This window comes from Rhamphochromis longiceps, linkage group LG5 (assembly GCF_057381845.1).
Source record: "Rhamphochromis longiceps isolate RC_006_pf linkage group LG5, R_longiceps_female_GT1.1, whole genome shotgun sequence".
Classification (NCBI taxonomy): domain Eukaryota; kingdom Metazoa; phylum Chordata; class Actinopteri; order Cichliformes; family Cichlidae; genus Rhamphochromis; species Rhamphochromis longiceps.
In genome coordinates, this window is record NC_140561.1 from 6,343,809 (window position 1) to 6,366,714 (window position 22,906).

Consider the following 22,906-nt stretch of genomic DNA (forward strand, 5'->3'; position numbering starts at 1 on the left):
TTAAAGAAACATGTTAGCATTAACACCCACATGGGGAGGAAAACATAGCAGACAAATGGGCCAGAGAGAAGACTGGAGTTCATGTCTTGTGTAAAATGTGAGGTTATCATGATTTATTATATTTAGATTTTGCTGGTGAGTTGTTGTTTTTTGTTCATTTTACTTTTCAGAAACATTTTGGTTTAGTTTAGGAATCAAAACCTGCCTGGTTACATTTAGAAAGAGATAAGTAATCTAAGCAAACACTTTCTTGATGATTTTATGGTCTCAGTTGCTAGTTTTAAATCTTCCGTCAGAGTTTCCCCGTCTGATCCAAACCTTGCTTGTCATGTGTGGTGTGAAAACTCGAAGATGGTGACAGCCAAAAAAGCCACTCAGCTCGTGGCTTAACGACAGGATTTCATTAAGCAATGCATGATGCCACAGTGGATCTGTTCATCTTTTACACGGGTTAGAAATCCTGAAGGTGAACTTCCTCCTCTGTACTTTAGGCACAGGCTCCTGGAAAGAACTGAAACAATCATCATTTATTTATAAAATGAGCAGCTTGGTGTGTGTGTGTGTGTGTGTGTGTGTGTGTGTGTGTGTGTGTGTGTGTGTGTGTGTGTGTGTGTGTGTGTGTGAGAGCGATACAGCGGGTTTATGCAAGACGTACAAAGATGTTCTTGGAGAAAATAGCCACAGATGATGACTTTGTACAGTGGATATGAAAGTGATTCTAATTTAAATACAACACTTCACAACTCCTCGGGTTTCTGTATTACGTGCAGCACCTTTAAATAATTTTCTTAAAATATGACAAAGTTGGTAATTACTATAGACAGTAACTGACACTTCAGATTGGAGCTATGAAGGTCATTGATGCTAACAGTGTAGATAATAGAGAGTAATTGAACCGCTTCCTCTTGTCTTCTTCTTCCTTCCTGTCCTCTGGTATCGTCTCACGTTACTCTCAGCCTGGTACATTTCGATCACGCCTCAGCTCCTGCCTCCCTCCTCCTCCTCCTCTTCCTCTCTCTGCTCTCTACCTGGCTCAGAGCTCTGTGTGCTGATTCAGCCCACTGTGCATATATGCGAGTTCTCAGCTCTGATTCGAAGGCATTAAAATGCTGCAGGCAGTGGACTGAAGTAATCTCTCTTTCTGCCAAGCACAACATTCAGCTTGGCGGGAGTGAGCCGGCTGCCCTTCTTGCTATACAGTACACCACAGTTCATGCTGCAACATGTCATCGCCCATGCATCACTTGCTGTCTGGTTCTGAGTGAAAATGTGCTGCTATAATTTCTTGAACTTCACAAAATGTGCATTATGAACCACTTCAACATGCCTCTCTCTTTTTATGTTGCAGGCGGCACGCCTCATTGCCCGTAGAAGTCTCTGAGATCCCTCTAAACCTTTTTGCCCCTCCATGTAGAAGGAGTTACCCCTGTCGCAAATGGAAGTCTGCATCTTTTGGGTAAATTGAAGGGTTTTGCTTTTGTTTTTTTAACTATTCATCAGCCCAAGAATTTGTAAGACCATTTTCTGACAGTCTGTCTCCATTACAGCTGTTTCTGTCCTGGTGGTAGTCCATACAGTTTTTAATCAGCCTGATAAAACACCTCATTTCTGATCTTCCCATTCCCCATTCTGCTTTTCAGTGTTTGTCACTCATTTCCGTTTGCTGGTGAAAGCTTCCATCGCCTGTTGTGAGCTAGCTTATGGGTAGCCTCCTCAAATCCGCTCAGATAAAAAATGAACAACACCCATTACGACCAGAGCTGCGAAGCTGAAGCTTAGTGGGGTAGTGCATTCCTTTGCAGGATAAAGAGGGTACGCATCTCCCCTTTCCGATGCCTCTCCCCTTCAGTATTGAACAATATGTTTGAAAATGAGTAACAAACCCTGCTGTTCTAAAACAGATTTGTAGATTATTACAAGCAGCTTGTTTGCATAAAGCAACCTCCAGCATATACAGTGCATGACTGACTGGCTGTCCATTACAGTCCTCCCCTCTATGGATTCTTTTCATTTTTTTTCCCTTGGAGTTCATTACAGCTGCTCAGTGAGGCCCTGAGAGCTCTGCAAATGAGGAGAGATGGGGAGAGATGAAAACCCTCAGCGAGCTGAGCAGTGGGACACGGGCTTCAAAAGCTTCATGGCAATTTCAAAGGGTTTTTATTCCTGACAGCACCCTAGCTATATCTATGGAATATCCAGCACTGTGCTCGAGAGCGGTTCTAAAGGCAGGTTTGTGGGACGGTGGCAAAGATGAGGTTAAGACACCTCACCCTCTGGGCTTTGGTCTGTAAAAGGAAATAGCGAAAGCCCTGATGATTAATGTTTGCTCACCATGTTTATTGATTCTAATTAGGCATGGTGATGAAGTGAGTACAAAGAATGAGCGCTAAACACTTGTGATTACAGCGAGGTCTTGAGCTGTCCTGCTCTATTAACAAGTGTTTGCCGAGGAACACGAAGAGCAAGTGCACATCAATTACAATTGCCCAGGGAGTTGTGCTCCAAATGAAGTTTGGGTCAAGCTGGAGCTTACAATAAGACGTAGGTGTGCAGACTGGGTAATGAATGCAGTTATGTTAAAATTACAGAGAGACATGGTGACACACTGCTGCAGGTAGAAATCACACTGTGAAGCAAAATGCAGCCATATAGTGGATCAGCTTTAGAGACAGATTATTGGCTTTTATATTTGGTGGAAATAAGATTAAGGGTGTCAGCAGCAGGAAAAGGTAACAGCTAGAGATAAGATTACTCCCTTCTTTTGGACTTTGGTAGTCTTGCAGAATCGCTGTGATTCTGCTCTTTCCTCTCCATTATTGCATTTTCAAGCAAATAATAATAAAACTGAAATTGTTTAATAAAAGATTATTACGATTCAAATTGTGAAATCACACAGAGAACTGCTTTCATACTGTGTAGTGCAGAACACAGTACTGAATTTCAACAAAGATGGCCAAAGCTGTGTTCTCGAAATTATGCTTAAAATAGGAATCTAAGACAGACCTGCTCTTCTCAGTGTGCCTGATATTCTTACCTCAGCCCTCGAACCGGTTTTGCTCCACAGTTCAGATCAGCAACACGTCCTGCAAACTTACCTGCTAAAGCTGCTCCTATTGGTCAGCTCCAAACACCTGAGCGCACGCAGCCAACGACTACATTTATCTAGCCAAGGAAGAAATTCAAAGAAGGAAAAGGGAAATGATTTCATTGAATGCAAAACTGGTACATGCCCCAAAGTACAGGATACATCATCAACATGTTCCCAATCTTTGTTCCTGAATTTACTTCTATGTAGAATAGCATTTTTTTAATCATTTCTGATATAAAATTTGGGGAAATTTGATGTACAACCTGTATGAACTGCATCTGAGTCAATAGGAGAAGCTTAGCGTAGGGGAACTGAAGGGTCCAGGGGTCAGCACGACTGACCACCAGCTTCAGTTTGCTCTTTTATTTGAGACCTTGCAGCTGTAAATGTCACGGTCCGTGGAGATAGACCGTGTGGGAATGTGTGTGTTGGACCCAGACGCGAACACAAGCGAAGATGCAGGAGTGGATTAAACAAAAGCGAGCCTTTTATTATGGCTGATAACAGAACAAACCAGAGCGAGGGCAGTATAAGGGTAATAGTTCAAACAGAAAACCTAAACTGGACATAAACTAAGAAAAAGCTATGGCTGGAGATACGGAACACAGGGGGTGGTAACACAGACGACGCGACACAGACTACATGAAACACAGAGACTAAATACACAAGAGGGATGATCAGGGGAAGTGGCCACACATGGGAACACAGCTGACACAGATAAACATAACAAGACATGGCAGGAGTAAACAACACTGACGGGAGACTGTCAAAGTAAAACAGGAAGTACACAGGTGCAAACAGGAGGAGAGAGAGAGCGCGGGCATAGTGGGCTGGGGAAACATGGAATGAAACAAGGAGGGGAGATGAGGGCTCACAGATACATAGAGGGGCACACAGGGGATAAAAGTCACAAGGGGAAGTCAAATAAGGAACACCACAACAGGACAACTTAGGAAACATGGCCTAAATAAGGAACGAAATACAAAAATACAAGAAACTAAGAATACTGGGCCCACATGGCCCAGGACCATGACAGTAAATGTGCTGGATTGTGTTCATTAGTGCAAATGTCTGGCTAGAATTGCATTTGTTTGTGGGTGTTCTGTTCAGACTCACTAATGTGCAGGTGTCCCCTCCTTGGTAATGTTTAGCCAGGCTTTATCTCAGCATATTGACAATTCTGAAAAAAAAAAAAACATAGTAATTTTGCATTTGGGAAAAAGCCCAAATCCACAGAGCCACACACTGAAAGACAATATGTTCGTGTCTCACTATGGTCTGCTTTGTCTTGTTTATTTTTCTCCAGCTCCTTTTGGATGCTTTTTAATGAAAGCTCAGTGAGTGTAACTCCAGGCTTGCAAAGCTGGATGTTACTTGAGTTTTAGGCAACTGTTATTTTTGCTGATACGGTCACTGCCAGTGGAGGTGCGTCCAGATTACTTCCAGTTTGAGCTCCATCAGATGATGTGAATCTGACAGCAGGTAGTGATCTGTGTAAATGGTTTTCTGTAAACCTCAGTATCCACTTCATCTTTTCCTTCTCTTCTATCTGCACTCTCCAGAAGGCACAGTTGGAACCTGATGTCCCTCTGTAGGGTTTTATCAATGTAAAACCCGTTTACACTGAGAACTGCTGATGAACTGGTGATGGCGTCATGTTTTTATTATGTATGGCCTTCAAGCAGAGATCCAACAAAAGAGTATGCCTGGTCTAGGTTAAGATTCATTTTCTCACTTTGTGCTCTGCTCTTATCATCGCAACATATGCACGAGTCAGCATCCATTTTGATTCATTGAAGCCTGATGTGTTTTTTTATTTATTTATTTGTGTGTGTGCGTGTGCGTGTGTGCACTATACACCGTGAACATAATGTGCTGATTGCATTAAAAGTGTTCCAATATTTCCATTAGCTAGTGAAGAAACTAAGTTCTTTGCATCAAAAAAAATGTGAAAAACAATGAGAATCATAGGAAGTTGTTCCTGTTCTAAAAAAACAGACTATTTACAAGCTAATCGAAACTGTAAATTAGTGCCTCTAGATTCTGTGATTTTCAAGTAGGGCCTTTGTAACACCAGGTCAAATTTTGTTGGTGATTTAGTCTCAACCCTACTATTATGAAGTATGCGGTGAGAATCACAGAATACTGTAACAAACAATACCAAACCATCTAAATGTGTGGTTGGTGATAGTGATGGTTGTGCACTATTTGTTAATTGCTCAGCAGAGAAAGTAATTTCTTACACTACTCAGCATTACTTTCTCGTTACTCTGAACATGTCTTACCGGAAGTGCACCGTCACCTAATTACCAGTTAACAATATAAACTACAGTTCCACACACCAACACACATCCCTGTCCTAATGAGGACACACATACAAGCTTTCTTTTACTATTCATGTATGAACACACGGCCAGCAACACAAAGCTAAGCTTATAACCTACCCAAAGAAACTTCAAAGCGATCATCACTGCAGAAACATGAACAGATAGAAATGGAGGCTACAAACCTGACCCGGCATTGATTTTGTTACAGTTCAATTTCAGTTCAGTTTTATTTCTACAGCGCCAAATCACAACAACAGTCGCCTCAATGCGCTTTATTCAGGGAGTGCAGAATTATTAGCCAAGTTGTATTTTTGAGGAATAATGTTATTATTGAACAACAACCATGTTCTCAGTGAACCCAAAAAACTCATTAATATCAAAGCTGAATGTTTTTGGAAGTAGTTTTTAGTTTTAGCTATTTTAGGGGGAGATCTGTGTGTGCAGGTGACTATTACTGTGCATAATTATTAGGCAACTTAACAAAAAACAAATATATACCCATTTCAATTATTTATTTTCACCAGTGAAACCAATATAACATCTCCACATTCACAAATATACATTTCTGACATTCAAAAACAAAACAAAAACAAATCAGCGACCAATATAGCCACCTTTCTTTGCAAGGACACTCAAAAGCCTGCCATCCATGGATTCTGTCAGTGTTGTGATCTGTTCACCATCAACATTGCGTGCAGCAGCAACCACAGCCTCCCAGACACTGTTCAGAGAGGTGTACTGTTTTCCCTCCTTGTAAATCTCACATTTGATGATGGACCACAGGTTCTCAATGGGGTTCAGATCAGGTGAACAAGGAGGCCATGTCATTAGTTTTTCTTCTTTTATACCCTTTCTTGCCAGCCGCGCTGTGGAGTACTTGGACGCGTGTGATGGAGCATTGTCCTGCATGAAAATCATGTTTTTCTTGAAGGATGCAGACTTCTTCCTGTACCACTGCTTGAAGAAGGTGTCTTCCAGAAACTGGCAGTAGGACTGGGAGTTGAGCTTGACTCCATCCTCAACCCGAAAAGGCCCCACAAGCTCATCTTTGATGATACCAGCCCAAACCAGTACTCCACCTCCACCTTGCTGGCGTCTGAGTCGGACTGGAGCTCTCTGCCCTTTACCAATCCAGCCACGGGCCCATCCATCTGGCCCATCAAGACTCACTCTCATTTCATCAGTCCATAAAACCTTAGAAAAACCAGTCTTGAGATATTTCTTGGCCCAGTCTTGACGTTTCAGCTTGTGTGTCTTGTTCAGTGGTGGTCGTCTTTCAGCCTTTCTTACCTTGGCCATGTCTCTGAGTATTGCACACCTTGTGCTTTTGGGCACTCCAGTGATGTTGCAGCTCTGAAATATGGCCAAACTGGTGGCAAGTGGCATCTTGGCAGCTGCATGCTTGACCTTTCTCAGTTCATGGGCAGTTATTTTGCGCCTTGGTTTTTCCACACGCTTCTTGCGACCCTGTTGACTATTTTGACTGAAACACTTGATTGTTCGATGATCACGCTTCAGAAGCTTTGCAATTTTGAGACTGCTGCATCCCTCTGCAAGATAACTCACTATTTTTGACTTTTCTGAGCCTGTCAAGTCCTTCTTTTGACCCATTTTGCCAAAGGAAAGGACGTTGCCTAATAATTATGCACACCTGATATAGGGTGTTGATGTCATTAGCCCACACCCCTTCTCATTACAGAGATGCACATCACCTAATATGCTTAATTGGTAGTAGGCTTTCGAGCCTATACAGCTTGGAGTAAGACAACATGCATGAAGAGGATGATGTGGACAAAATACTCATTTGCCTAATAATTCTGCACTCCCTGTATTGCAAAGGAGACCCTACAATAATACATACAGAGAAAAGCCCAACAATCATGACCCCCTATGAGCAAGCACCTTGGTGACAGTGGGAAGGAAAAACTCAGTTTTAACAGGAAGAAACCTCCAGCAGAACCAGGCTCAGGGAGGGGCGGGGCTATCTGCCTCGACCTGCTGTAGATCGCTCCACTATTTTCCTCCTCCTGCACATGAACTCAAATCAGCTGATTGTAGCTCGAGTGTGCAGGAAGATAAATACACATTTGTCTGATTTATTTTTTCCTTTCGTTCTGCCTGCCGCACAGATAACTGAAGAACCTTTGTAACGCAAGTAACAACATAATTGTTTTTACTTGCTAAAACATAACCGTTCTGATCAACGATGACCCCGACCCTGAACCCTGACCCTATGGTTTGAAGTCAAACAAGAAGTACTTTTGTTTTTTCAAAACATGTTAAGAATTTTTCATTTAAAATTGCCAAGACAGTGAGATTGATTTCCAGAGTGTTAAGCAGGTATATCACCACCACCCCACTAACATCTTTCTCTGCACTTCAAGCAAAATTCTTATCTTTGACTTTAAATGATAATTTGTTCCCATGCCTCTTTTTGCCATTGAGTGGAGGATTAATCAGAGCCAATGTTGACCACGTCTGTGTTGCTCCGGGTAGTCACAATACTGAGTTTGAATGGGATGAACAGATACTGATACCAACGTTTAGAACAACATTTCCACTGTGTTTTTTTTTTTTTTCATAAATATTTTTCATGCATTAAGCAACACAAAATTGATGTAAAACTGAGGATACACTTCAGTGACTGTTATTATATTAGTCATCTAATTTGCTGATAGGTAGGCTCCTTGTTAGGTAGGCTGATAAATTGTTGCATTAAATGCAGTTGTCTTACAGTGGCTTGCAAAAGTATTCGGCCCCTTTGAACATTTCCACATTTTGTCTCATTACAGCCACAAACATGAATCAATTTTATTGGAATTCCACGTGAAAGACCAACACAAAGTGGTGCACACGTGAGAAGTGGAACGAAAATCAGACATGATTCCAAACATTTTTTTTACAAATGTTAATACAAAGTGGGGTGTGCGTAATTATTCAGCCCCCTGAGTCAATACTTTGTAGAACCACTTTTTGCTGCAATTACAGCTGCCAGTCTTTTAGGGTCTGTCTCTACCAGCTTTGCACATCTAGAGACTGAAATCTTTGCCCATTCTTCTTTGCAAAACAGCTCCAGCTCAGTCAGATTAGATGGACAGCGTTTGTGAACAGCAGTTTTCAGATCTTGCCACAGATTCTCGATTGGATTTAGACACCAGACAGGTCAGGGATAAAGTTATTGAGAAATTTAAAGCAGGCTTAGGCTACAAAAAGATTTCCCAAGCCCTGAACATCCCACGGAGCACTGTTCAAGCAATCATTCAGAAATGGAAGGAGTATGGCACAACTGCAAACCTACCAAGACAAGGCCGTCCACCTAAACTCACAGGCCGAACAAGGAGAGCGCTGATCAGAAATGCAGCCAAGAGGCCCATGGTGACTCTGGACGAGCTGCAGAGATCTTCAGCTCAGGTGGGGGAATCTGTCCACAGGACAACTATTAGTCGTGCACTGCACAAAGTTGGCCTTTATGGAAGAGTGGCAAGAAGAAAGCCATTGTTAACAGAAAACCATAAGAAGTCCCATTTGCAGTTTGCCACAAGCCATGTGGGGGACACATCAAACATGTGGAAGAAGCTGCTCTGGTCAGATGAGACCAAAATGGAACTTTTTGGCTAAAATACAAAACGCTATGTGTGGCAGAAAACTAACACTGCACATCACTCTGAACACACCATCCCCACTGTCAGATATGGTGGTGGCAGCATCACACTCTGGGGGCGCTTCTCTTCAGCAGGGACAGGAAGCTGGTCAGAGTTGATGGGAAGATGGATGGAGCCAAATACAGGGCAATCTTGGAAGAAAACCTCTTGGAGTCTGCAAAAGACTTGAGACTGGGGCGGAGGTTCCCCTTCCAGCAGGACAACGACCCTAAACATAAAGCCAGGGCAACAATGGAATGGTTTAAAACAAAACATATCCATGTGTTAGAATGGCCCAGTCAAAGTCCAGATCTAAATCCAATCAAGAATCTGTGGCAAGATCTGAAAACTGCTGTTCACAAACGCTGTCCATCTAATCTGACTGAGCTGGAGCTGTTTTGCAAAGAAGAATGGGCAAAGATTTCAGTCTGTAGATGTGCAAAGCTGGTAGAGACAGACCCTAAAAGACTGGCAGCTGGAATTGCAGCAAAGGGTGGTTCTACAAAGTATTGACTCAGGAGGTTGAATAATTACGCACACCCCACTTTTCAGTTATTTATTTGTAAAAAATGTTTGGAATCATGTATGATTTTCGTTCCTCTTCTCACGTGTGCACCACTTTGTGTTGGTCTTTCACGTGGAATTCCAATAAAATTGATTCATGTTTGTGGCTGTGATGTGACAAAATGTGCGAAAGTTCAAGGGGGCCGAATACTTTTGCAAGCCACTGTATAATAGTCAGTAATTGCTAGTGAAATTAGATTATATTTTAGCATCTTTACAATCTGCCCTGGTTTAAGTGTTTTCTATTTTATATTTAACTTAATGTAGTAAATGTTTAATCTCAACTGGAGGTCATTTGAATAGCAAAAAAATCAAGTTTGCAATGCATGCTATGTTTTTATGTCTTTAGCTTGGTGAGGTAAGAAATAGTCTTGTCTTTTTGTGCTTTTGTTTCTGTTATAAGGCAACAATCCTCCCATCAGCTGCTAAGTTGCTTAATTCATGACAGACTGCCTGATGCTACAAAATATTAATTTTGTTATGCTGTGCTGAGATGTTAAGTGAGCGGCTGGTTTAGTTAAGCTACAATACCCTTGACAAATGGCTGTGCTCCTTGGTGCCTCTGAAGTTGCGGTGGGAGTGGTTGCGTGTGTGTGTGATCGGCATGCAGGCAAAGTTAGCCTTACCCCACTCAGTCAGCTGCGTCTTCATTTCATCCAGGCTCACTTTGATGTCGACTTTCGTACTGATGCGTCCGTCCCCTCCTAAATTGCTGCCCTACATCGTTAAACCTGTTGCTTACTCATGTTTCTATTCTGCTTTATCTCTGCTGCACCACACATTGTCACACATCTACTTGAATAAATGTTTTTTTGTTTTTTGTTTTTTATTTCCGGCTAGCTGTGTTGAAGTCACTCACAATAGCGCTTGGGGATTTAGTTGTCTCTGCAACTACACTGCCTGATTGTGGAGCCGCCGTCTCCGCTCTGTCTTGGAAGCATCTATTGTTTTGTTTGTAATTAAAAATGTGTTCAATTTTCTGCATGGCGCTGACGCTTGTGGTGGGGAGTTGCAGATCACTCTTTGCATCTGTGTGATTGTTTGGGATTTGTGACGCAGCGTTCGGCACATTCAGCTGAATGGGATTTATAAATAACCACAATGCCTGTCACTGGAGCTGTGGGAATATTTATAGATTTCTGTGAATGTTCTGTCCCAGTTACATTCATCTGAACGCAAGCGGGCGTCGGTAGAAATACATTCTCTGGTGTTTGCTGAACACACATTTAGTGCTGTTAAATTACCTTGTGTCTGTTTTGCTGTTAGTCCCCGTGAGTTATAACACTATTTTCTATTCTGAGCAATGTGAGAATAACACTTAGATAACTTTAAATGGCCAGAAGTACTATTCTGCCTGTAATACCCTTCCATTAGTGAACTGCGTTTTTAAAAATAAAAAGATTGAGTTTGAAGGACTCGTCTACATAACATATTATTTTTAGAGTACTATGAGACATTACATTACATACAGACATTATATTTCTTTTATTTACCTTAATAAACTGGGTTTCTCCTTTTTGCCTTACCTGAAGTTAAGTGAGCTTTGATATCACTTTTGACTAAATTCAAGTTCTTAAAGTTAGTATTTGCCAAATCAACTGTTTGGATCTCTACCTGCAGCTTGTGGCCATAGGTGAGGATGGGAACACAGACCAACCAGTATACAACAGCTTTACAATCCACTCTGCCAATTCCTACTCTTCTCTTCTCCCACTTCCAAACAACAGATACATGAACTTCTTCACTTGAAGCAATTACTGATTCCCAACCTAGAGTCGGCCGTCTGTCTTTCTCCAGCTGAGAAAGCGGCTTCATTGTTGGACATGTTAATCATCATAAGTTCCTCAGTTGTTTCCCTGTTGTGCTACACAATGAGTGATATGTAATAATTGACTTATCGCATTACTGGAGTAACCCAGCACTGCTCACAATGTGAGTTATATCACATTATGGGAATTGCAGTGTTTCTGGGCTGAAGTTATTTTAGAGACTGAGAGAATAACTCTTCATCGGCTGCTTTGATTTTAACTATTCTTTTAAACTCTGTCTCTTGCAAGTGTCTCAGCTTTGTCCCAGCGTAATATTAAATTCCTTTAGTTCCCCTCAAAGTTGTGTGTAGTGTGGTGATATTGTACAACATGTTCATCCCCAAAGAATACTGCAGCTTAGTGCAAATCGAATGCACCTTCAGCACAAGCAGCACCCCATTCTTTAAGCATTCTTCCTTCAACAGCAGGAGAGAGTTTCATGTTTTCCAGCCTACGAAGGTTTCAGTGTCCACTAAAGAAATAATTCTTCCCACTAAGACACAGAGAGATAGCAAGCATTAAATTGTCCAGGCCTAAATCAATCAATTCTTTACAAATTTCAAGTTGCTGATTTTTTTTTTACAAACAATATCTATTAAAGTATCCATAATGTCACATCATTTTTTTCACAATCAGCAGTTGAGAGAAGAGGCATAGAGGCATACTTTGCTTATTGGGTATTAAACCAAGTTACTAACACGAGCCACAACCCAGCCTCATCCAGTTCAGACGTCTGTCGAAAACCTCCCAGCATGGACGAAGGGAAAAAAAGGAACTTGGGTTTTGGTATTCCAGTGTCAGGGGTTGCAGTGTGGATGAGAGAAGGAGGACCCAAACGCTGGACTCACAGGTAGGTGAAGGTTGGTGTTTATGGTAGACGGAGTGAACGAACAGAACAGAAGCAGGAAATGGCTGAATGACTGACTGACTGACGGAACTGAACATAGGACAACCTAACAGCGACAATGACACGACAGTGAACTGGTAAAACTGAGGAACTTAAATACACAGACTGGACGATGACAACAATTGGCAACAGGTGAGTACACGGCTGAAGATAATGAAACAGGAAATGGAACATGTAGGAAATAAACTGTGAAGAACAGAAAACACTGGGTCAACAACCCAGGAACCCTGACATCCAGCAGTATGCAAAGAGCCACAGAATCACTTTGAGGACTGCTTCTTCTCGTTAGTCAATATTTCTGGATCCAGGGGTGGCTATATAGCTTAGGAGTTAGAGTACATCATCTGCTAATGGGAAAGTTAGTGGTTTGATCCCTGGCTGCTCAGTCTGCATGCCAAAGTTGCTCTCTGATGCATTTATCAGTGAACAACTTGAGATGTGAGTAAATGTTTAATGGAAACCACTTCAGTGTAGTAAAAAGTGCTTCTGTGGATGAGGCATGTTGTAGGAAGCACTTTGAGAATATTTTTTTTTCCTTTTACAGTTTCAAAACGAAATCATCTACCGGTTTCCCTAACATGCCCTCAGCAATGAGATCTATACCACATTCAGATGAAATACCACCTCTCGTTTTTACTGGCTAACTTAATGAGAGAGAAGAGTCTGATGATAGTACTGTTTGTCTATAGATACATAACATTCTAGTGATGAGGACTTTGAAGCTCCATCTTCTAGCTGCCCATCTGTCCCCGAGTTATTCACCCAACCAGAGTTAAATGACAGTACGAGATTTGGATCTGCCAAAGGAACCAGCTGAGTTGCTTGGGTCTAGGCTCAGTGAGGAAAAACCTCCTGGCTCCAGAAACCAAATGTTTCTCTTTATAGGCACGGTCTTATTCTATTGTATGAAATAGATGACGACTTTGTCAAGGTTTTTTGAGTAAATAGCACTTTTAAACCCAAAGCATTTTATACAACATTCTCCCATGTTTTCTACATCAAAGATCTTTTAGTGAAACATTCACACTCTAATGAACACATCAGAGAGCAACTTGGAGTTACTATCTTGCCCTAGGATAGGAGCAGCCAGGGATCAAACCACCAACCAAATTAGCTAATGACCTTCTCTACCTACTGAGCTACAGTCATCCCAGTATGCAAACTGTTATTTGCATCTGAATGTGACTGACCGCTTTTATTGGTGTTTTTGAACATTTAATCAGTGTTGGGGAGTAACGGAATACATGTACCAGCGTTACGTATTTAAAATACAAAATATGAGTAACTGTATTCTGTTACAGTTACAGTTTAAAAGGGTTATTTCAGAATACAGTTACTTTGTTGAAATAAATGGATTACACAGCGGTCTTTTCCTGTCTCATATGTTAGGCTATGCCATCTCTATTGGTAATTGGTAATCCTACGCCGGTGGAAACCCAAACAAAACACGCATTAAGAGGCTCTAATGCCTGTGTCTCAATCTCGCTGCCCATGTCACCTCCACTTGCGGCCCGCAAGTTGACGTGAAGAAATATTTTTAAAAATTATTATTCAAAAAATTATTTAATATGAAGGGAATAGGCAGAGTGTTACAGGCATAGCCCTAAAGAATGTAGCCCAGGGGTGGGCAATCTCTTTCCACGAGGGCCGGTGTCCGAGCAGGTTTTAGATGTGTCCTCGAACCAACATAGCTGATTTAAATGGCTAAATTAGCTCAACATGTCCTGAAGTTCTCCAGAGGCCTGGTAACGAACTAATCATGTGATTCAGGTGTGTTGACCCAAGGTGAGATCTAAAACCTGCAGGGACACCGGCCCTCGTGGACTGAGATTGCCCACCCCTGATGTAGCCTCATGGGCAGTTTAGCCCAGTTGTAAGTAAGCTATTAAGACTCGACTGTACACTGTGTTCGTGTTTTCCTCTAAAACAATAAGTTCCGTTGGAGCAGCCTTTCAACGCCTCTCTGTCTCTCACTAGCAAAGTTGACCCAGGCAACAAAGTAAAGCTAGTTTTCGGCTACGAGCCCGACACGAACCCGACGTATTAGCCAGAGGTCCCTTTACTAGGGTTCGGAGCTGCGGACCTGTTTTATATACGCGCAGAATAGTTTTCTATACGAGATCGCCGCAAAAAGTGCAGCCTTACCTAATGTCCACCTACCGTTACTCATTTATATTAAGATTTAAAAATCTAGTTGGTGTTGGTATTGCGAGTAACCAGTAATAGAAATAAATCACACAGCAATAGTACCTTCATGTAATTGTAAAAAAAATATATTAAGTAATCCAGAGTATTCAGAATACGCTACTCTTATTGAGTAACGTAACGGAATATGTTACAAACTACATTTTGGGGCATGTATTCTGTAATCTGTAGTGGAATACATTTTAAAAGTAACCTTCCCAACACTGCATTTAATTAGGTATTATCAAGGATCTTCTGGAAAACAACAGAAAGTTTTGCAACAACCCAATTTTTCCAGTTTTCTATTGAAAATTACACAGTTTACTGTCTCATTGCACTCTAAAATGAAAGCATAGTACAAATAAACAAGTGGAGATAAAAAAAAACAAACAAATCATGGAATCAATCTATAGACCAAAATGTATTCTAAACGTTTTGGCAGATATATGGCAGTTATAACAGCTGAACACACCTGCGGCATTCTTTCTACAATAGAAATCAAATATTCTTCAGAAAGTTCTTCCCATATCTGTAGCAGAAGTTCCCATAAATGTGGCACTTGTAGGTTTGCTTTCACTCTTCTGTCCAGTTCGTCCCAAACCAGCTCGATGCGGTTTAAGTCTGGAGACTGTGCTGCCACTCCATGTTTTAAAGCTCACCATCCTGTTCTCTTTTCCTGAGGTAGTTCTGGCATAGCATGGACTTATGTTTTGGTCCTTATTTTGCTGTAGGATGAACCTCTGACCAACTAGGCACATACCAGAGGGTACTGCATGGTGCTGCAGAATGCTGTGGTAGCTGTTTTTGTTCAGAGTGCCTCACTCTGCACAAGTCACCGACCCGAGATCCAGCAAAACAGACCCAGATTATCACACTTCCTCCTCCATGTTTGACAGTTGATGCCACACACTCTGGAACCATTCTTCCACCTACTCGACGGTGTACAAAGATCCTGCGTGATGAAATTTTGATTCATCTTTGCATAATACCTTCTTCCAGTCTTCCAGTCACTGTACTCCGGTGTTTCATGGCCCAGACAAGCCTCTTTGTCTTACTCTGACGTCTGGCTTTCTTGCTCCAACTCATCCTGTCAAACCTGCAGCTCAAAGTCTTCTCTTCACAGTTGAAACTTAGACTTGCTTATTATGACCACTATTAAGCTGTGCTTGAAGCTGTTGTCCTGTCGCCTATCACGCAAGCTGTTAACTCTCAGAAACCTGTCCTCTGATTCAGTTGTGGCTTTGGGTCTGCCAGATCTTCCTGTCAGAGTTTGTTTCTGAATGCCTTTTGATGGTGAAGGAAACTGTACTCACTGACACCTTTACTTTCTTTGCAATTTCTCTGTAGGAAAGACCTACATTTTTAAGTATTATGATGGTCCGTGTCTCTTCCATTGTTAATTGCCTTTTTCTCACCATTTTTGTAGCAACACACTACATTCTGCAGTACAGTACTGTTCAACTGATGCTCACGAGGGTATGGCACCACAGTGTGTTCCAACACTGCTTTTATGCAGACAGCGGGGGTTGTAAATAATCCAGAAACGTTGGAACACTTGTAGGAATTAATGCATAGTGCAGAACAGTTTTAAAATTTTAACCCATTGTGTGTTTCCTTTAAAAGGCCCTTTTGTATAATTCTGAAATGTACATTATTTTTCAGTTTTGGGTAACCTTACTTTTTTTTTCTCACCACTTACGTTTGTACCATTAGAGCTGTTCATTGGACTTGAATGGTTTCAGCTGCAATCAATAACTGGAAAAATTGGGGCGTTCTAAAACTTTTGCCCGGTAGTGTGTTGCAATATATTATTGTGAGGTTAGCATATTGCTATAATTGATCTCTGGCAGAATAAAACGGGAGCCATATGTGTTACAGCTATACCATCATTATCTGCTCAGAAACAATGGGAAAGCAGGGAAAAGGCTGCTTATTCCCTCTCTCAAGGTAAAAGAAAGTAATAATCTTCAATTTCCATTAATGGATTTTTTAGTATAATTATTGTTTTGGTTTATTGCTTGTACCTTTCCCTTTCCTCCTCTTCTAAAAGAACTGCAATCTGCAACCTCTGTTGGTTCTACCTGGTGTACAACATACTAGAGTGAACTACAGCAATCTTTCCCCTGGGCTCAAGTCGCCACTTATATGGGGGGTAGGCAGGAGAGAAGGAGCAATAATTCATCACTGCTAAAGGCTGCGTAATGGGGCCGCATCAGTGGCTGGGCTATCACAGACCTGCCGCCTCAAAAAGGCAGTTAATTAACTTTCCATCAGCTGTGAGAGGATGCATGAGTGTGTGTGAGTGCTGGTGAGAGGCCTGGATGCAGCTTGTGGAGTGTGAATATGTGAGGTCCAATCCTCAGCCCTGCTCGGAGGTTGCGCTCACTTGCAGGAACCACCCTTAAAGTTTCTTTAGGACATGCTGCCGCTCTTTTAGTTTGGAGGTCGATTCTTGCCCATAAATACTTTAAATAATAGTTGTTTCATTGAGTCTTCTTTTGAGATCCTTCTTTATAGTACAGCATTTAAGTGATTCTTATTAAAAAAAAACCTCAGACATGTGCTGCTCAATTTTATTTGGTACTTAGATGGAAGATTTACAGTTTATGAAGCTGGTGTACAAGACCAAGCTGAAGCTGTTTATAATGCTTGCTTTGAGCTGATCTCACAACCTTTCAAAGAAAGCCAGTAGCCGGTGTTTGCTGTGGAGTTGCTGTTGGATCTATTTTTCCTCTCTCATGTGTTGAACTTACTTGCAATACATTAGCTTCAGATAGCACCCTTGCATTTTGCACTTTGTCATGTTTCAGACAAGAATTTAAAGTGTTTAGGTTTTTCATTGTAATTTTATCAGCTGTTTTAAAGCTGCTGTTTCAGGTGTTCAAAGTGCATAGTTTAAAAACTAAAGACTTTGCACATCTGGATTTCTACTATTATTCCCGGGGAGCAGCTGTTGGTTCATGATGACCTCTTTGGTGACTCAGTCTAACCAAACCAAAAAAGAAAACACAGGGAAGGTTCTGATGGTTGAAAACGTCTTACATTATTCGATATTGATGCGACTGTACTTGCTTGCAAGAACTCTCAAAACAACTCAGAATAAAGAGTTGCATTGTTGAAACGTTAATAAGTAACAATCACACCTTTCTATAATGATTTAACATGGGATGTAGTCAAAAGTTCCATACAAATTCAATAAAATAAAAAATCTAATAAAATCAACACCTTACACTTTATTTTTCAATCTAATGTTGTCACATAACTGAAATGTGAAAACTCTAATTTAATGGAATCTGGTCAAATTTACTTGATTAAGTTTCCTTAAAGAGCAACCTTTGATTTTATATATTCCTGTTCCATTTTACTCAAAATTATTGCCTCATTTTTCAAAGAATCATATGTTGAGTGTATACAACTTAAACTTGGCTGATCTCGTGTTCAAGATTATCGTCTAGAGACTTTCCAGCACATCTGTTATTCTTAATCACTCCCATTCTGACCACTTACTGTGCAATCTGTGATTTTACCACATACCTCATCGTGGGCTGATGACTACTGATGGATTTGGAAACCACCAGTTGTCAAATAAACAATACAATCAATATTTTAGTCTTTTGCAATAACCTTCACAGCTGAATGTCTGTTTAATAAATACTCCTATGTTTCCTTTCTTTTGTTTTTTTGCATGCACCACAGCAGTGTAGTAATGCATAATATCACTACAGACGCTCACTGAAGTGTTCCATAGTTCAGAGATTCACACGCTCCAAATGAAGAGCTCGTTCGATGACAGCCATCACTCCAACTTCACAAGCGCGCTCAGAGGAGATGAAAGTGTGTGGAGAGATTATGCTTTACTTTACACTGAAATGACCCTCCTGTCTGTATAGATATGTGCAGAATAGATTCAGTCCCTTTCACTTCATCACTGTGATCATCTTTTTCGGTCAGGCCCAATAACTACCTCCCGCCTCTACTTCTTTTTCCCCTCTCTCTCGATCTCTAAGAGCAATCAATTGTGAATTGGGCTCTGCCGGTAGGTTTTCTGCTCTCCTCTCGGGAGTTCTTACCATTGAAATAGACTCTTTGGACCGAGGCTCGGCACTGCTGAGAGGGTGTTTTCAGAGTGAGCGTGCTTCTGGCCAGCAGTAACAGCGACATTGATCCCTCTGCTTTCTCTTTGTTAGCCTCAACCAGATGACATAAAAACTTCTCCACATCAAAAGAGCTGCATGAAATCAGACACCACAATGTGGCACTTGCTGGACTTTTAACAAACAGCCAACTGGTGTCACAGACACAATATGTTCACCTGCCACGCAGAAGCAGTTGTTTCCCAGAGAAACGAACTGGTAGTTTCCTCCTGTTTAATTCATCAGTGTGCACATTTTTAGTTCAAAAACTGTTAGCCTGGTGAGAAGGTAATGTATCAGAAAACTTTACTTTTTCCTCCTTTTTTCTTATTTTGTTGTTGTTGTTTTTTTTCTTATTTAGTCAAGTGTGAGCCTTTTTAAAAAACTCCTACTGATTAATGGTGTGCAGAAGCGATGAGAATATGAGATTTTACATATTTCTACATTTTCTGACTGTTTTCCTTTTTTTCCTCTTTCTGTGCTCACAACAGGAGAGGCGGTGCCTGCATGACTGCACTGATTGATTGTTTTCCTGTTGTAATTGATCTGCTGTTAGTTATGCATCATTGTGTTTTTATTGGCAAATATTTTTCAGGAAGCACCTCTACGTGTGTGTCGGTGTGTTTGTGGAGAACGATACCCCACGGTCCAGGATTTTTCCATTTCTCCGGCTTTCCTGAAATGGTTTGTAATTTGAGATTAGGGGCCATCTGGGAGGGAAGAGGGTGAAATGTAATCCGAGCGCATTCACTTACTCAGTTTTAGCCCAGCTTTTGTAACAGAGCAGCATATTGGATTTTTCTGCAGGCGTGTTGGTGTGTTATTTTCTGTGAGTGAGAGAGCGAGTGCGGTCAGCATCGACAACGGCCGCAACATGTAAAATTTATAATGTCCAGCAGCACCCAATGAACCAGTGGTCAGCTTGATATACTAGCACAAGTCCCGTCTAATGCCTCCTTTCTTCGCTCTGACTCCACTGAACCACAAAGCAATACAGTTCCACTGATTAGAAGCTTTGTTCTCCTTTATAGTGGTCATTAGCTGCATCCCTGCCAGCTCTTCCTATGAGAGCTATTGGCTGCGCTTCAAGTGATGCCAAACTCTTGCAAGTTTTGAAATTAATGAATGTGAATGAGGGTGTTACTGTAAAATCTGTCAGCTCTTCTACAAACATAAATAACAAAGCGAGGATAATTGCTTCCATGGTGGCACCTACATTGTAAGTGACAACAGGTGCCAGCATCAGCTTCAATTTAAGACGTTCATTACAGTGTGACATGTCACGTTTCAGCATCAACAAATCATTACCGTGTTAGTGGGACTCATTAGTTCAATTATTGAAAACAAGAAAGCTTTTGTGTCTCTGTAAAGCCAGGTTTTACTTGTTTTTTCCTATTGTCAAAGTGTCAAACCTTTTTTTTATCTCTTCATTAGCTCATCCACCTAGTTATTAGTAATGACTGAATCATATTAATTAACTTTACCAATGGCCAAAGAGGAAAATGGTTTGAGTACCCAAACACAGGGATTCCACAGTAGGTCGTCAGGTTAGCGCTGTAAAGGGATTGTTGATGTGATTTGACGCTATAACATTTAAGTCAATTGAACTGAAATAGCTAAGACTAATCATTAAACATTGAAAATTAACTCTACAGTTATGCTATCAGCCCTGGTAGGCATTGGCATTCACCTTGTGGCTCTTTATGTGTTTGCTTTGGTTTTGTTCCACATATACAGGAAGGACCTCACATGACAAAAGCTTTACACTCTTGAAATTAACTTACAGAGTTCGTGTTTGTTTCAGTTAACTTTGATAAATATGTTAAGTTGGCAGTGTGACTCCATTCAGTCATAGCATAGTGCAGTCATAATATTAACACATTTCTTGAACTGACCTCTGACGGGCCTGGCTGGGCGACGGTGGGGCTCAAAGGCTGGGTAGCAGAGGCCATAAGCCCCAGAGTGAAGTCTAGCAGGGCTGAAGCCAGATGGCCAGAGGTGACTGAAGTCACTGGCTGACACCCCGATCCCGCCCCCAGCGGCCTTACGTCTTAACGTGGAAGGCAGACGAGGAGACTTGGGTGCTGGGCTGGCTAGAAAGGAAAATTATGGTAAACTTCTCATTGGTAATTATGGACAATACAAGATCTATCAGCAACCTTTTTAGACTTTAGATAATTCACATGAAACCAGCTGCTCCCTTATTTGCAACGGGGTCACCACAGCCAATGGATTACATACTTGAATTGGCACAGGATTTTCTGCAAGATGTCCTTCTTGGTGCATACTTCCCTGGAATTTATGCCTCCTCCTGGTCTTGGAATGGCAATGTTTTTGGTATTTTAGGTGAATGTGTTAAAACTACACTGCGGAGCCACTACACTGGGTTCTGTAAGAACTGAAGGGGTGACATGACCACCTCCTGGAGTGTCATGTGCGAGTGTGTGGTTTGCAGTTAGCGGATCCAGATTGCAGACTCAGAGGTAGATTCAAAACAAGAGAAATAAACAGCCTAAACTGGAATCTAGAACTTACATGACTGAGTAAACAGGGCACACACACACAAGGAGGGAATGACAGCGACATGACGAGGAACAGAGACAAACTGAGGATCCAACCAACAAAACAGGGGAAGCGAAAACTAAACATAACGCACGCAAGACTGTCACAATAAAACAGGAAACAGACAGAGACCAGCCACAGGAAAACATGGGAAACACACACTGAACTCAATGACTAAATACAGGGAATGAAGGAAGGCGACAGAGACAAGACTAGAAAGAAACAGAACGAGGGTGAGAGAGAGGAACACAGAGAGAACAGCGGAAAGCTAACATTCACTGCAACAAGGTTTAACTGCCCGCCTGTAGATGCACTTGGGGAAAAAATGACAAGACTTTGGAGCATGCTCAGTGGAAAAAGTGTCCAATGCTGAGCTCGTTGGAAAGCTGGTTTCTTAATTTAGAAGTGTAATGTCTCTTAAGCAGCAACCTCCCTTGTGTAAGTGGTTTTAATTTGAAGAAAAACAGCACGTATCCTCTTTAGCAAATGAAATTGTGGCCTAATTCAGGTAGTTTATATATGAGAGTCACTGATGAACAGAAGGGGATGTAATTTTAATAGTATCTTTAAGTACTGCATAAAAGAGTACTTTGATATACTCATCTTTGACAGAGTCCAAATGCTTGATTGTTTGTCACAAAAGAAAACTCAAGACCACAGCAATTAGCTATTGATTGCCTTAATGGTGTTTTCAAGTGATTTTTGAGTGTGTGTGTGTGTGTGTGTGTGTGTGGTGTGTGTGTGTGTGTGTGGTGTATGTGTGTGTGGTGTGTGTGTGTGTGTGTGTGTGTGTGTGTGTGTGTGTGTGTGTGTGTGTGTGTGTGTGTGTGTGTGCGCGCGCCATGGACCAGGCAATATGTGTTTCAAGATACTCAATTTGATCACAAAGACCACAGGGTATTTCAGTCTGTACTGAACACACACATTATTTGATTGAGAAAGTTTCTGGGTATTTGTCTTGTGTGTAATCATGCGCTCAGGCACCACAAAGGGATTGAGCTTTCGGAAGGAGCTTTCTGTTTTCACTTGCTATTTTCACAATCACCTGTTATATTATATTTAGCTCGTGTGTTCCTTCATAATGGAATTAATATTGCCTTTCACTAAGATTTCACAAAGTGAAATCTTGCTATCTATAATAGCGTTTAGAAATACTTAAGGGTTATGCTGGAATATGTCTGAGTACACTATCCTCTCATGTATTAATCATTGCTTTCAACCTGAGGCAGAGGAGAGCTGTGTTTATCAGCAGCTATGATGAACTGCACCCTTTCTCCTCAGCAGCAGAAGCATGTTTAGTGCTACAAGCGATGAAAATGTTCCTCAGTCATCCAGATGTGTAATCTGACAAAATGCAAACTTGCAGCTCAGTTATGAACTACTTTTTGTTTAGTTTATGGTTATCAGTGCATTTTGTTCACTGTTTGTCAAACACAGCTGTTGTAGAAACTGCTGCTATCATAGAGATACATCCAAGATGTCCTCTGACATCACTGCACTGGCATCACTGGAGAACACCAAAGTTCAATTCAGTTTTATTTATATAGCACAAAAGCAAAAAAGCACCTTGGTACGCTTTATATTATAAGGTAAGGACCCTAAAAAATAGAAAGAACCCTCCAACAATCAGACAACCCTCTATGAGCAAGTGTTTTGGCAACAGTGGGAAGGAAAAACGCCCTTTTAATAGGA

The 22,906-nt window shown here is 41.3% G+C and overlaps 1 protein-coding gene across 2 annotated transcripts in view; it reads left to right on the forward strand.

The window, feature by feature from the left end:
• Positions 1–22,906, forward strand: part of iqsec1b (IQ motif and Sec7 domain ArfGEF 1b) — a 238,243-nt gene that overhangs the window by 90,159 nt on the left and 125,178 nt on the right. For both annotated transcript variants that reach the window (XM_085405545.1, XM_085405551.1), the window contains one exon: positions 1,349–1,456. In XM_085405545.1, coding sequence (XP_085261671.1) covers positions 1,349–1,456 — 108 coding nt within the window. The remainder of the gene's footprint in view (positions 1–1,348; positions 1,457–22,906) is intronic.